Genomic DNA, 14,485 nt, shown 5'->3' with positions numbered 1-14,485 from the left:
TAATTTTATTTTATTGTATTTCATTTTGAATTAAACCACTGTTCTTCCGTGCAGGAATGATGAAGATGAGACGACTTCAGATGGGGGAAGAAAGCTAATGAATACAACATGGCGCGCGCAGTCAGCGTAAGTATTTATTTGAGAATCTATTGAGATGGATAATAATAATTTTCAAGAAATATAATTTTATTGTATTTCATTTTGAATTAAACCACTGTTCTTCCCTGCAGGAACGATGAAGATGAGCCGACTTCAGATGGGGGAAGAAAGCTAATAAATACAACTTGGCGCGCGCAGTCAGCGTAAGTATATATTTGGGAATTTGAGATGGATAATAATAATATTCAAATTATTAATAACTCACAAGTTTAATAAAAAATGGCAGTAAAGTTGGTTAGTGCGTCCCCGGGAAAGGTCCGGGGTTCACATAAAATCGCCTTGTTTTGATGTCATATTGAGTATTGGACGAGTATTGAGTATTAGGTCGACTTCAGTCAGTGCTGTCGCTAAGTAAACTTCACACATAAAAAATTGTCTAATCACTCTGTTTAATATGCTAGAGATAAAACAAGACACAAATCAGCAGTAACATCAAATATCAATAACAATCGCCGTCATTTACAAACTGTCGTTGCTTGATGGCACTGACTTGATCACGTGACATTTTAAATTCAGGTATAAAATATTATATAAAAATTTGTATAAATTCCAATTTTTTTTATCACAGTCCTCTTTTATCAGATTTTTAAACTTTTGTATTTAGTTTCAAGTTGTCTTCATTATGTTTTTACTTTTGATTTAAATATATTCAATTCCATTATTTTTTGGTTTGATTTGGTAGAGCATTGTATAATTTCGTAGCATAGAATTTAATATTTCTCTGTCCAAATAATGTATGTATTCACACTGGGAGTAGCCAGAATATTTTACGCAACGTTGGTAGATTTAGAACTGGTTATTTCATTTATTATTTGCCACATTTTTCGGAGATTTTTCTTACAATCTTCAATTTTTTTCTTACAATAGGTTTATTTTGTATCGGTAATAATTTTTTTGCAAAATTTTCTTTATCTTTTGTGGTATTATTATTCTAAATCTATTATATTCTATTTCTTTTGTGTATATCGTATGGATTTTATTGTTTTGTTTTTAGTGTAACTTCTAATCTCTTTTTCGTATGCAGTTTATAACATTCTGTGTGATGCATGGCATAATGTGTACATTTTTATGTGAGATTTTCCTTACAATTTGTATGGTATTAGAGAGAATGTTATGCCGAATGAGTTATATGAAATAATTCCATTCTTCATTTGTATTGTCAATACTTTGTAGTTTTTTCAATCGGTACATTGTAGATTATGTTTAGTGACATTCCATATAGTTTCTGTTTTTTTTCCATAGTTAGTGTTTTTTCACCATAGAAAAAATTTTCATCATAGTCCTGATTTAAATTAAATCATTTGTCTCATCGTTTCACCAATTCGCAAATTCCTTCTGCATAGGACTTTGCACCGGAGAATGTAGCAAACCTCAATGTTTTAATGCACTTCAGATCGTCGGCCCATCTTCTTTGTGGTCGACGTCTGCTTCGCTTTTCCAACCAAAGACTTATTATTTATAATGTATGTTATTTTCACTTTGCAGTGCCTACACGGAATCCGCTCCACCGGTCGATGAAGATCGCATAGTTTTCGAGGAATGATTATTTCCGATCCATTAATGAAATAATTTTAAATGTACATTTACTTGTATTAATTTTAATTATTTTTTTAATATTCAAATAAAGATAGATAATTTTCATCTTTCAACTTAATTTCACCTTCATCAGCCTTTGACACCGTGAAGAGAAAATATGTAAATCAACGATGACTATTGAACTAACCACTCGACATATAATGGTACGTATACATTTGCGAACTTAAACGCGAACCGAGCCACGAATTACGGGAAAGGAACGAAGCAACTGCAATCGTGGTTTCGCGCCATTTGCGGTTGCTTCGTTCCTTTCCCATAAGTTGAAGTTCAGTTCTGCAGTTCGGTTCGCGTTTGTATACGTAGCATAAAATAGTGTATGAGTTTATAACAATAACTGCTACAACTGACTGGGAATTATATCAAAATGTCTAATTGGAATTATACAGTTTGTCCAAAGAAACGTCAGCATCTCATTGACAATTATTTTTTCAAACTTTCTTCAAAAGGGTAGATACCATAATATTATTGAAAAGCTCAGTCAAAGTAAAGTTTGCTCAAATAATAAAGTGAATATAGCATTTTTGTAAAACTGGAAACAGAGCGTACAAAAGAAATTTACGGACAGATTAAATGTCAAGCAGTCCAGTTAAAACAAAATTTCTATATGCTCAGTTAATAATATACCTACAAAAAATATGTTTATATATATGGGAAGTGTGGGATTGAACTAACCTCCTGGAATATATATTTTTTTTATTTTATTTAATACCGCACAACACTTCCATCTGCCAATGCAAATGGGACTAGAGCATCCTTCTTTGGAGGAATATCTACTTATTAGATATCTAATATCTAATAATAATTAAATGAATAATATATTTTATTTTTATAAGCAATAATTATTAGCCTGAAACACTCATCCACATTGAAAAATCTCCTGATAAAAGATACATGACGCCAACGGGACTTGAACCCGTGTCCTTTCGATTTCCGGTCGACAGCTCTGACCACTGAGCTATGGCGGCTTATCTCTTATCCGCGAAATAATTCAATATATACCAGTGTTTCATTCAACAATTACTGCTTATTACATTTTTTCACCTGAAAACAACCAACATTATTTTATATGAGAAAGGCATTGTAAGTGCTAACTCTCTCACTAGATGGCGTCGAGACAAATTGTCTACATTTTTTGGTGAAGATACTAGAACTTGTCAAATATTAATTAATATTTTTTGGTAAACTAATGTTTAAGACAAGATTTTTTATGCATAGCACAAAGGGTAACAACCAACCAAACAACCAAAAAATATATAATAATATATAGCTCAATGGTCAGAGCTGTTGACCGGAAATCGAAAGGACACGGGTTCAAGTCCCGTTGGCGTCATGTATCTTTTATCAGGAGATTTTTCAATGTGGATGAGTGTTTCAGGCTAATAATTATTGCTTATAAAAATAATTATTACCCTTTATGTTATGCATAAAAAATCTTGTCTTAAACATTAGTTTACCAAAAAATATTAATGAATAGTATATTAATCCGTCATTAATCCAATAATTACAGTACAAAAATTAATACTGAGAAATATATTTAAATGCCAACCTACCCACCCTTCCAATTTGCTATTTGCTAAAATCAGGGTCTTAGACAGCGGCGTAGCTACCTAGGGGCTACGCGGGGCAGAGCCCCGGGGCCCTCCAGCTCAGGGGGCCCTCGAATCCTTACCAGAAACCTCGATCGAACTGAACTTTTGGAAATTTTCAAAATAAATATGACAGGTTGCAACTTACAACCCCACTTTAATCATGACAACACAGTTGAGAGAAGTTCAAAAGTTATGCCTAGGGAATTCCCCTAAATTCTTTCTATAGGTTGGCAGTGTTGTCAATTTGACGGATAGTGATATGTGCGTCATTCCCCAATGGTTTATTTATGTTCCCCAACGACACTTAAATATAAAAATATGGATAAAAAGAAGAAACCCAGTGGTGCATTTAAACGCAAACAACGCCAAGAAAGAGAAGATAGTAAACAAAAATTGCCCAAAATTGACAAGTTTTTTAGTCAACCTTCTGCAAGTACATCTGTCCAAAATATTTCTATTAATAGTGACTCAAATAATGTGGTAACTGCAGTGTTGGTTGAGAAGCCTACTGATAAAAGATTCTACAATTTGATTCTACAACTTTGCCTAAGAAGATTCGACAATTATTGCAGTTGGAGATACCTCCGCCGCCGATCGTGTGAACGTGGATGATGTTTGCATGACACACATAAGAGCGGAGGGTTTGGAGGAACCACAGATCTCAAATCTTCTTATGACTTGGGAAACTTCACGAACAAAATATTAAGTGATGACGAAAAACGTCAAATTCTTGATATGGGGCCTTTACAGCCTTCAGGACCTTTTCCAACAGACATCAACCAGAACAATAGGTGTTTTTCAAAATCGTACTACTTTTCGTGTTCTAAATATGGGCCAGTTAATCGTTTTTGGTTGTGTTATTCCAAAATACTAGACGCTGCCTATTTTCAACCCTGCTGCTTATTTGCTTCACAAAGGAATAATGTTTGGTGTACGGGAATTCGAGATTGGAAGCATTTATCAGAAAGAATTAAACAACACAGTTGTTCGAGTGGCCATTCGGAAGCATGTGGTGTATATGAATTTTGGAAAAAAACGATACTTATACTATCGACAAGGAACTTGAAAATAAAATTCGCAAAGAAGCATCATTTGTTCTTCAAAGGTTATGCGATATCATACTTTCCCTAGCAAAGAGTTCTTTGGCTTTGAGAGGACATCAAGAAGACTTAAGTCAGGAAGGATACCACGGAAATTTTCTGTCCTTTTTAGAGCTTGTCGCCCGATATGATCACATTTTGCGGCAAGTTTTGGATATTCCCAAAGGTAATAATAATTATTTCTAAGTTTTTTTATCGTTTTATTTTGTTAATTAACTGTTTAAATTGACTTGACTTTTTTGAAATTGTGTTTTTTTTATGTTTTTAGGATCTACAAGATATCTGAGTGCAACAATTCAAAATGAAATGATTGAGAGCTTGGGGACCAAACTCGAAACCCATCTACTAGAACAAATTAGAGCGTCGCCGTTTTTTGCTATCATAATGGATACGACTAAATAGAGGGTCAATACGATATCTGCAATAAAACTTTGTTATTTTGATATTATCAAAGCATTATCAGAAATAGTTCTAAATATTCCTAGTAAAGATGAGCATAGTGAAGCAGAGAGTATTAAAACAAAAATGCTAAATTTCGAGTTCGTGTTGCTTTGCGAATTCATGCACAGTGTATTGAACGACACCAATTATGCATCCAAAACTTTACAAAAATGCGACATCAATTTGGGCGAGGCGAGTAAAGTTTTAGCAGAGACCAAAGCAAAGTTGCAAATTTATAGAAATGATTTCGAATTATTTAAGTGCAAAGCCAGTGAAACTGCAAGAAAATATGGTATTCATACCCATTTTCAAGAAAAAAAGCAAAAGTTAAAAAACGCTGATCACCGATTTCCAAACCGAGAAAAAATATTTAAAATTAAGATTTTCAATAATGTACTAGACACAGTAATATCTCATTTACATACACGTTTTATTGGTATGAGTGCAGTCTGTCATATATTCGATTTTCTAACACCAAAATTTTTATTACATGTTGATGAAGCAACTTTATTACAAAAGTGTGACGAATTCCAAAGAAAATATTCAGATATAATAGGCCCTAGTTTTTCACTTCAATTTATTAATTTTTTTATTTTTTATTTTATTTTATTGGGAACATTAACAGGTTTATAACATAACATGCATAGAGAGAGAGAGAAAAAATAAATAAAAGAATTAGGTTACAACCCAATAACCAATGTTCACACCATGCAATAAAGATAAAGAAGGTTAAAAAGCAATAAACAAACAAAGAAAACAAAGAAAGGTTAAAAACAAAGAAATGTTAAAAACAAGGAAATAATAAGAGAAAATGTCTAATATATTTAAATGTCTAATACAGATTTAGATAACTTAGAAAGATTAATTAGAACTACGCTAACAAAGTTTAATTGCCATCATCCAAATTCAGCTATAGAACGAGTAAATTTACCTAGAAATTTAGGAGGTAGAGGTATAGTCAAAATAACTTCTTTGAAACATAATCAGGTAGAAATGCTAAGAACTTTTTTCCATAGGAAAGCTCATAGCTCAGAAATGCACAAAATAATTTGCAAGGCAGATATAAATATTACACCTTTAAATTTATATGATGAGAATGCCACCATTTTTATAAATCCCAACCAGGAATTATTAGATTCCTGGTCAAATAAAATTTTACACGCAAAACACTTCAATTATCTCAACCAAACGTATGTTGACAAAATTTCGTCAAACAAATGGTTGAGTATTGGAGAGTTGAGCGTAGAAATAGAAGGATTTATGCTTGCTATTCAGGATAGAGTCATTAATACTAAAAATTATAGAAAGCATATAATCAAAGATACAAATCAAATTGATGATTTATGTAGAAAATGTTTGGCTTTTCCGGAAACTATAGAACATATTATATCGGGATGTTCTATATTAGCACCGTCCGAATATACATTTAGGCACAATCAAGTTTTAAAAATAATTCACCAAAATTTGGTAATTAAACATAACTTGATTGACTGCCGTAATGTAGTACCATATTATGAATACGAACCAAATTCATTTTTAGAAAACGAATTTTATAAAATATATTATGATAAAACTATACTAACAGACCGAGCGATTAGTCATAATAGACCCGATATAGTTTTACATGACAAAATTAAAAAAAATAACTTATATAATTGATGTCGCTATACCAAATTCCTGTAATATTCAAAAATCTGTTAGCGAAAAAATAAGAAAATACATAGATTTAGGAAATGAAATAAAAAGAATTTGGCATTCTCAGACTATAAAAATATTACCATTCGTTATTTCGGCTACTGGCATTATACCTAGCTCTCTAATTAAAAATTTAGGCGTATTAGATCTATCAAAAAAATTATATATAAAGATGCAAAAGTCGGTCATTTTGAATACATGTAGGATAACAAAAGATTTTTTAAATATTTATGTTGAGGGATCAGTAGGATTTATAGGCCCTGTTAGAAGTTCTACCGAGCCGAACCCTCTGATATGAAAATATCTGGAGTCGGTGAATTATTTTCCCATTTGATCTCTGGTGATTTGACGTGTTGTTGTTCTTGTATTGTTTTGTATTTATTTTGCTTATATAATGCACTTACGTAATGTTGATTGACTAGATGATCATTTGTGGAAAAGTGAGTGGAAGGGTTAAGTTTTTCCTTTGGGGAAGATTTAACCCGGACAACTAAATCGGAAGTTAAAAAAAAAATATATATATATACACGAATAAACACATACATACATATATATACAAACACATGCATATAGGGTAGTTCCGGGGGAGATGGCCTTAGTAACTTTAAGACGCTATTGTGAAGGAATTATGATGAATAAAACATTTAATCACTATAGAACATAAACTTTATTTATTTTTCGGAATAACTTTATTGAGTAAAACCTCAAATTGTAATATTTAAATATTGAAGACAATATTAGTGATTTCTAAACGAAAATCTGAAACAGAAAAATCAGAAAAGGAAACGGTCACATCTGGGACTCGAGTCCCAGATGTGACCGTTTCCTTTTCTGATTTTTCTGTTTCAGATTTTCGTTTAGAAATCACTAATATTGTCTTCAATTATAAACTTTATTTATTAATCTTTTCAAATATTAACAATAAATCACTTCAACTAATGAAAACAATATAATTTTAAACTTTAAAAAAAAACTAGGACTGGCCATCTCTCCCAGAGTGTCCGGGGGTGATGGCCATAGTGGTTGGGGGGAGATGGCCAGTACTTTTTTTGCCTTTCCCTTTGCCCTTGTGACATTTTAACTCCATTCTTTTCTTATTGCCGTAATAAGAACACATGTCCTCAAACTCGGTGCAATTTTCATGCACCCAAAGCATGCAAATATTGCATTGTATCCAATCTTCAACTAATTGTGTCCTGTAATAATTATCACCGCAACCTCGGCAATTATCTTTTTCTCTATCTTCAGATTCACTTTCAGAGGTATCGTTGAAAACGATGGGAATTTCTTCACAACTGCTATCAGACAACCTACGAATTGCCTTTCGTTTCTTAACAGTATTTTTTTCTTAGGTCTTTCAGTCTTAATTTAATTTCAGTTTTTATTATTTTTTGTTTTTTTTATCTTTCTTCCCTTTTTTCCTTTTCATTTTCTTTCATTTTTCGTTTTTCCATTGTAGCAGTCATTTCCTGCCCGCTACAGAGCATTAGCATTATTCACTGCCCATCTCTATTTACAACTCCGCATCTATGGCAACTCTGGACAACAAGGAAGGGGCTCGCGATCAAGACACGCACCTCAACAATTTAGTATTTATCTGGCCGCGGTTTCGGGACGTCGTGAAACTAGGGGAAGACAAGAACCACTCCATGAGCGAACACGATTACGAACAAGGATGACGACACCGTTTTGTGGTTTTACCTTTGGTCATCCTTGTCTCTTCATTTAAATAACAGCTATGCATAACCGCATCGCTTGGCGCCCGTTATTACATTCTTCAGGTTAGTTTATTATAAATGCCACCCACTTGTTGCTTTCAATGCAATATTTAAAATTAGCAATCGTGCTTTCATCCTTCGGATGTAGCACACGCCTGAGATAAATGTCACAAAATAAAGAGTTCTCATGTTATTTAAAGGTTAATGAAGTGTTGTAGAAATAAATGTTGTGTCATGGAATTCATTTCCCTTATCTTTTATTTAATACACTGTTGTTACATACATTCCTGAGGCACTCATGCCCTACACCTTTTATAATTTTGTTTCAACACCGCCCAATGTGGCAATAATCCTCTTACAATGGCGCACCACGTGGTTTAACCCGATTGGCATTTAATTTTATTTATTTCGGTCTCGTTGGCATTGAGAGTTGAGAATAATTTTTGCAGGTGGCATTTTTTTAACTAGCTTGTTGAAGGTGATTCTTATGTCGGCTCATGGGGGTCTCTCTGTTTCGCGACGTTCCGGCCGCATTTCTTATAATATTTGCTATGCATTTCTTATAATATTTTGATATAACCATAATTATACGATAATTATTTTAAAATTAATTTTTGGCCGTGAATACTCTGCGGGACTGGTGGGTGTCCCGTATATTTTATTTTATTATTGTTGTAATGTTGTTCCAGATTCCCACATCTGAAATTATAGTATTGGTGTATGTCAATTTCTGAACTTTTGTCCATTAGATGTGTAGGTACAAATAATTTTACACCCATTTTTCCTCTTTTGGGAATTTTACTTTTTATTATTGCCGTCTTCGGACGTGATTAATGTTGCCTTGTTTTTTTTTCCAATTAATCTTTAGGTACATCTAGTCACAATGCCTGATACAAGGAGTCAAGTAAAAGAATCCGCCATGTCTTCCGTCAAGGACTCGGACATTATTGTTCCCACATCTCCGTTGGTTCCACTGCATTTATGGAATATCAAGTATGATGGCACTACTTGCATTAGGAAGTTTCTTGAACGTGTTGAAGAACTCGCCCTGTCTCGCTCTGTAAGTAAGCACAATCTTTTTTTAGGCGCGTTTGAACTTTTTGATGGGATTGCCCTTGATTGGCTGAGGGTCAATCGCTCCCTTTTCGAATCCTGGGATGACCTTGTGGGAGGCCTCAAGGAGGAATATGAAATTCTCGATTATGACCGTAGACTCCTTGCACAGTTGAGGTCAACTATGCAAGCACCTCATGATTCACTTGGCACCTTTATCACTAATGTTCTCATCCTAAATAAAAGATTAAACAAGAAATTGCCTGATGTAGAAATTTTGGAAATTCTCCAGTGCAATATGCTTCCCAGATATATTCAGAAGCTTGCATTAAACTCCATTCCGGACATAACTACCCTAAAAAGATTGGGCAAACTAATTGAATTGGCAGACAGTCGTTCTGACCAGAGGAAAGGTTCAAAGTCCCCTCAAACCCCTTCAACTGCCAGCGTAAAGGCGCCACCAAATACAAATGCTCCTTCTAAACCTAATTCTTTCAGGCATGTGAATTCTTCTCATAAAAACATGTCTTTCAAACGTCATAACGTGAATTCCAGGGAGGAGATTCATTGCTTCCGCTGTGGATGTCCAGGCGTTAAGACTCCCGACTGCACTTGCGTTAGGTCAAAAAACGCGAGAGCCGGACGTTAGCTGTGCCGCTGGCGGAAGACGTCTCCACCAGTATCACTGCTCTCGATCCGGCGTGGCAAGAATGGCTTTCGGTAGTCAGGAATTTTTACAGAAATTTAGGAGCATCAGGTTACGGAGGGAAGGCTGACAGGGACGGCCGTCCTTTCGTATCCTTTTCTACACTTGGAACTGTTTTTTCTGGCCTGTTGGACTCAGGCTCACATGTTTCTATTCTCGGTAACAATTTTCATTTAAAACTTTTAAAACTTGGTGCCAGGTTGGCTAAGCTCAATAATTCATTTTCTTTAACCTCTGCGACGGGTCATTCCGTTTGCTGTAACTTGAAAATCTCGCTTCCTATAACATGTAATAATGTTGTAAAAGAGTTTATTTTTGTTGTCATGCCAGATATAAAGACGGATGTTATTCTCGGTATTGATTTTTGGAAATCTTTTAACATTTGTCCGGATATTTATAAGTTTATGAATACGAAGGTAGTAAAATCTGCTCCTCGGGTTACTTCTGAAGTCAGAGGTATTGTGGACAAACATCACTTATCCAAATATCAACAAAATTTACTTGATAATGTAGTTAAAGATTATATTTCAATTTCTGGGGACAAACTTGGTCGTACGCATTTAGAGGAACATGTCATAGACACTGGTAATAGTATACCTGTAAAACAGCGCTACTATCCGATTTCACCTCACCTGCTCCCGGTTGTACACAAGGAACTTGATAGAATGTTGGAGATGGGCGTCGTTGAACCGAGCAGTAGTGCTTGGAACAGTCCCATCTTACTAGTACCAAAGAAAAATGGCACTTACCGCCTTTGCTTGGATTCCAGACGAATTAATTCGATCTCTAAGAGGGACGCTTTTCCGTTACCATACATTTCAAATATTTTAGACAGCTTGGGGGGAGCTCGTATTCTGTCCACTATTGATCTAAAAGATGCATTTTATCAAATTCCACTAGAACGTAGTTCAAGGGAAAAAACGGCTTTTACTATTCCTAAAAGGGGTCTTTTTCAATTTACTTCCATGCCTTTCGGTCTTCATGGAGCCAGTTCGAGAATGATGCGGCTCATGAGTAAAATCTTTGGCCCAGAATTTGATGGTAAAGTTTTCTTTTATTTAGACGATATTATTGTAATTTCCAGTACTTTTGAAGAGCATTTAGCATTACTTAAACTTGTGAAACGTAAACTGTTCGAGGCGGGTCTCACGATTAACTTTGAAAAGTCAGTATTCTGTAGAGAATCTCTTAAATATCTCGGTTATGTCATAGATAGTAATGGTCTGAGAACTGACCCAGACAAAGTTAAGGCTGTGGTTGATTTTCCGGTACCTACCTCACAAAAGAGTCTGAGACGTTTCATCGGTATTATATCATGGTACAAGCGTTTTATTTTGAATTTCTCTATTACTGCTGCTCCGTTACTCAACTTAACCAAAAAAGAGTTCATTGGTAAAAAATTTTCTTGGAATAATCAAGCGCAGGCGGCGTTCTCTAAATTAAAGGAAACTCTTGTCGCGGCTCCGGTTTTAGCATGCCCAGATTTTAATAAACCGTTTACTATTTCTTGTGATGCATCAAACGAAGGTTTAGGCGCAGTACTCTCTCAATTAGATGAACAAAATAGGGAACACCCTATTTCCTTCATTAGTAGATCGTTATCGGCTCAGGAAAGGAACCACTCTACTACTGAGAAAGAACTTAATGCGTTAATTTTTGTTTTGGAGAAATTCAGGGGTTACATTGAAGGGTCACCCATCCCTGTAAAAGTAATTACGGATCATTATAGTCTGAAGTGGCTAGTAAACTTAAAATCACCTTCTGGAAGATTAGCTCGGTGGGCTGTCAGATTGCAGCAATTTAACTTTATTATTGAACACAGGAAAGGGAAGGAAAATTTTGTGCCAGATGCTTTATCTCGCGATCCTTTAGTTATTTCATCAATTGTTCAATCTCCCATTATTAGTACTGATCGGTGGTACAATAAAATGTGTCGTGACGTTTTAGCTAAACCTGAGCTATTTTCTAAGTGGAAACTTGTAGAGGGAGTTTTATATAAGCATGTGCAGAGTATGGAAGCCCTGCATAAGCCTAATGATTGGAAGGAAGTTGTTCCTAAGGATCAAAGACAAGAGTTGATTGCGTTACATCACGTACCTCCTACATCTGCCCATTTTGGGATTATGAAAACTCTGAATAGGATTTGTTTGAAATTTTACTGGCCTAGAATGTCCTCAGACGTAAGGAAATTTGTTTCTAAATGTCACACTTGTTTAGGACAGAAAAGTTCAAATCAGGCTGCACCCGGTCTTATGGGAGATCCTAAGTTGGTCCAGCGTCCTTGGCAGGTTATCTCGACAGATTTATTGGGACCTCTTCCCAGCTCCTACAAGAAAGGTTATAAATATCTATTAGTTGTCGCTGATTTCTTCACTAAATTTACAAAAATTTTTCCGCTGAGAAGTGCGAATGGGAAAAATGTCTCTGCTATTATAGAGGATGAAATTTTCCTAAAATTTGGCGTTCCGGATTGCATCATCGCAGACAATGGTCCCCAATACATTTCGAAAGAACTGAAACATTTAGTTGACAGATATCATGTACGTCACATGTTTTTTAACTGTAGATATCATCCACAGAATAATCCTGTAGAGAGAATTAACAGAGTTTTAGTTACAGCCTTAAGTTCGTACGTGGGAACGGATCATCGAACTTGGGCAAATCATTTACCTGAAATAGAGCTTGCTATCAACACTGCTGTACATGAGGTAACAGGTTACACCCCTTTCTTTTTAAATTTCGGCAGGGAAGCCATTATTTCAGGCAAAGATTACAAATCACCTGATTTTTCTTCGGAAGATTTAACATTCTCGAAACGTGACACATGGGCTCAAGATGTTTCTGAGCTTAATGACATTTTCTGCCAAGTTAGGACGTGTTTACGTCAATCTTACGAACGGAATAAAGTTCACTATGACCTTCGTAGAAGGAATGTGGAATTCAAAGTTGGTGACATTGTTTGGAGACGCTCTTTCGTGTTGTCCGATGCTTCTAAGCATTTCTCCGCTAAACTTGCTCCAAAATTTTTAAGAAGCAAAATTATTGATAAGGTCTCGGCCGTCGTTTACAAACTGGCAGATATGAAGGGAAAGCCTATTGGAACATTCCATATTAAAGATTTAATTAGGGCAGAAAATTAATTGTTTTTATTATTATTTACAAAGGGAAAAAAGTGAACGGGTTTTCGGTACCTACACTGATCACGTGGGTACAGGAAACTTATTTCCTTTTTGTTACCTTGTTGATTGGGAGTAATGGTTTTCTTTTCCCTGGAGAATTCCATTCCGCCTTTCAACCTGCTTTGTATGTTGCTATGTCGTCATTTCTAATGATTATTACGTATCTATTGTTAATTGTGTTTTGTCTGGAAATTGTCATACACATCTATTTCTCTTATGAGGATCCGCTCTCTTCGTTATGTTTATTGTTTACCGCTATTTTCTCAGCATCATTGATTAAGATGTGCTTATTTGGCGCTCTACCTTACTTATTAAGTTGTCATGTCTGGTTGAATGACCTTATCATAAGCTTATGAGCTTCGTGCTTTTGTTTTCACACATTAGCATACTAGCTCTTCTGTTGTGTTTCAGTATGTTGAAGGAAATATACCTTCTATCTAGATGCTGTCATTTCAGCACTTATTTGGGATAGTTGTTGTGGGGTTATAATGGCTTAGGCTCTTTAGCACATGATAGCCCTCATCAGGCTTACAATTAAGATATTTTTGTTGTTTTTTTTATGAAAATTTCAATATCAATAGTCGGTAAGCCATTATCACATTCACAGGTTTATGGTGGTTGGTTCTGTAATGGGTTTTATGTCTTACATATTTAATCATAGTGCATGTCCTTAAATTTTTCTTCGTAATTTGATTCCTTCCCTGCTTTTCCAGAGCTCGGAAAAGTATGGAATGAATCAGGTGTTCTGTCAATTATTCATCGGTATTCTTCAGCCACCCACTGGTTCACTTGGTGACGGAAGAATATGTGTATGAATATGAAATTATTTATTAAATTAATTTTCGAGATAATTTCTACAAACTATCGGTACACTGTTCTATAATAATTCCAAGAAGATTTATTATTGTTCATTTAATACATTACTGCCATCTATGTCGAGATGAGCTAACTATTACCTACTGATCTTCAGTTTGGTTTAATTTCTGGATGCTTTTATCAATTTTTCACTGGAATGTTGTTTGTCATTTTTCGTGGAGATTTAATTACAAATAAAATTACTTCATAGGGAATTTTAAAATAATTTCTAGCTGTCACGTAGACACTTTGGGTGGTTTTGACTTGTCATATAGTTAGGCATTGTTCATTTAAGCTATTCACAACTCTGTTGCAAATTTTGCTCAACCTTTTTTAAGATTGTTTTTAAGCTATTACTATTAAATCTTTGTGTTTAGAACAATGATTCTTTTAT

The 14,485-nt window shown here is 34.8% G+C and overlaps 1 protein-coding gene across 1 annotated transcript in view; it reads left to right on the top strand.

Annotated features, from left to right (window-relative positions):
- LOC149414688 (uncharacterized) overlaps positions 1-1,800 on the top strand; it is a 28,576-nt gene extending 26,776 nt beyond the window's left edge. Inside the window, exons 5-7 of the mRNA XM_089643273.1 lie at positions 55-126; positions 231-302; positions 1,645-1,800. Of these exons, the coding sequence (XP_089499399.1) occupies positions 55-126; positions 231-302; positions 1,645-1,702 (202 nt within the window). The 3' untranslated portion in view covers positions 1,703-1,800. The remainder of the gene's footprint in view (positions 1-54; positions 127-230; positions 303-1,644) is intronic.
- The last annotated feature ends 12,685 nt before the right edge of the window (positions 1,801-14,485 follow it).

The sequence above is a fragment of the Hesperophylax consimilis genome, chromosome 19 (assembly GCF_061612785.1).
Source record: "Hesperophylax consimilis isolate HC1 chromosome 19, BYU_Hcon_1.0, whole genome shotgun sequence".
Lineage (NCBI taxonomy): Eukaryota > Metazoa > Arthropoda > Insecta > Trichoptera > Limnephilidae > Hesperophylax > Hesperophylax consimilis.
Note: the sequence above shows the minus strand (reverse complement) of the source record. Positions and strands in the feature narration are given on the sequence as shown.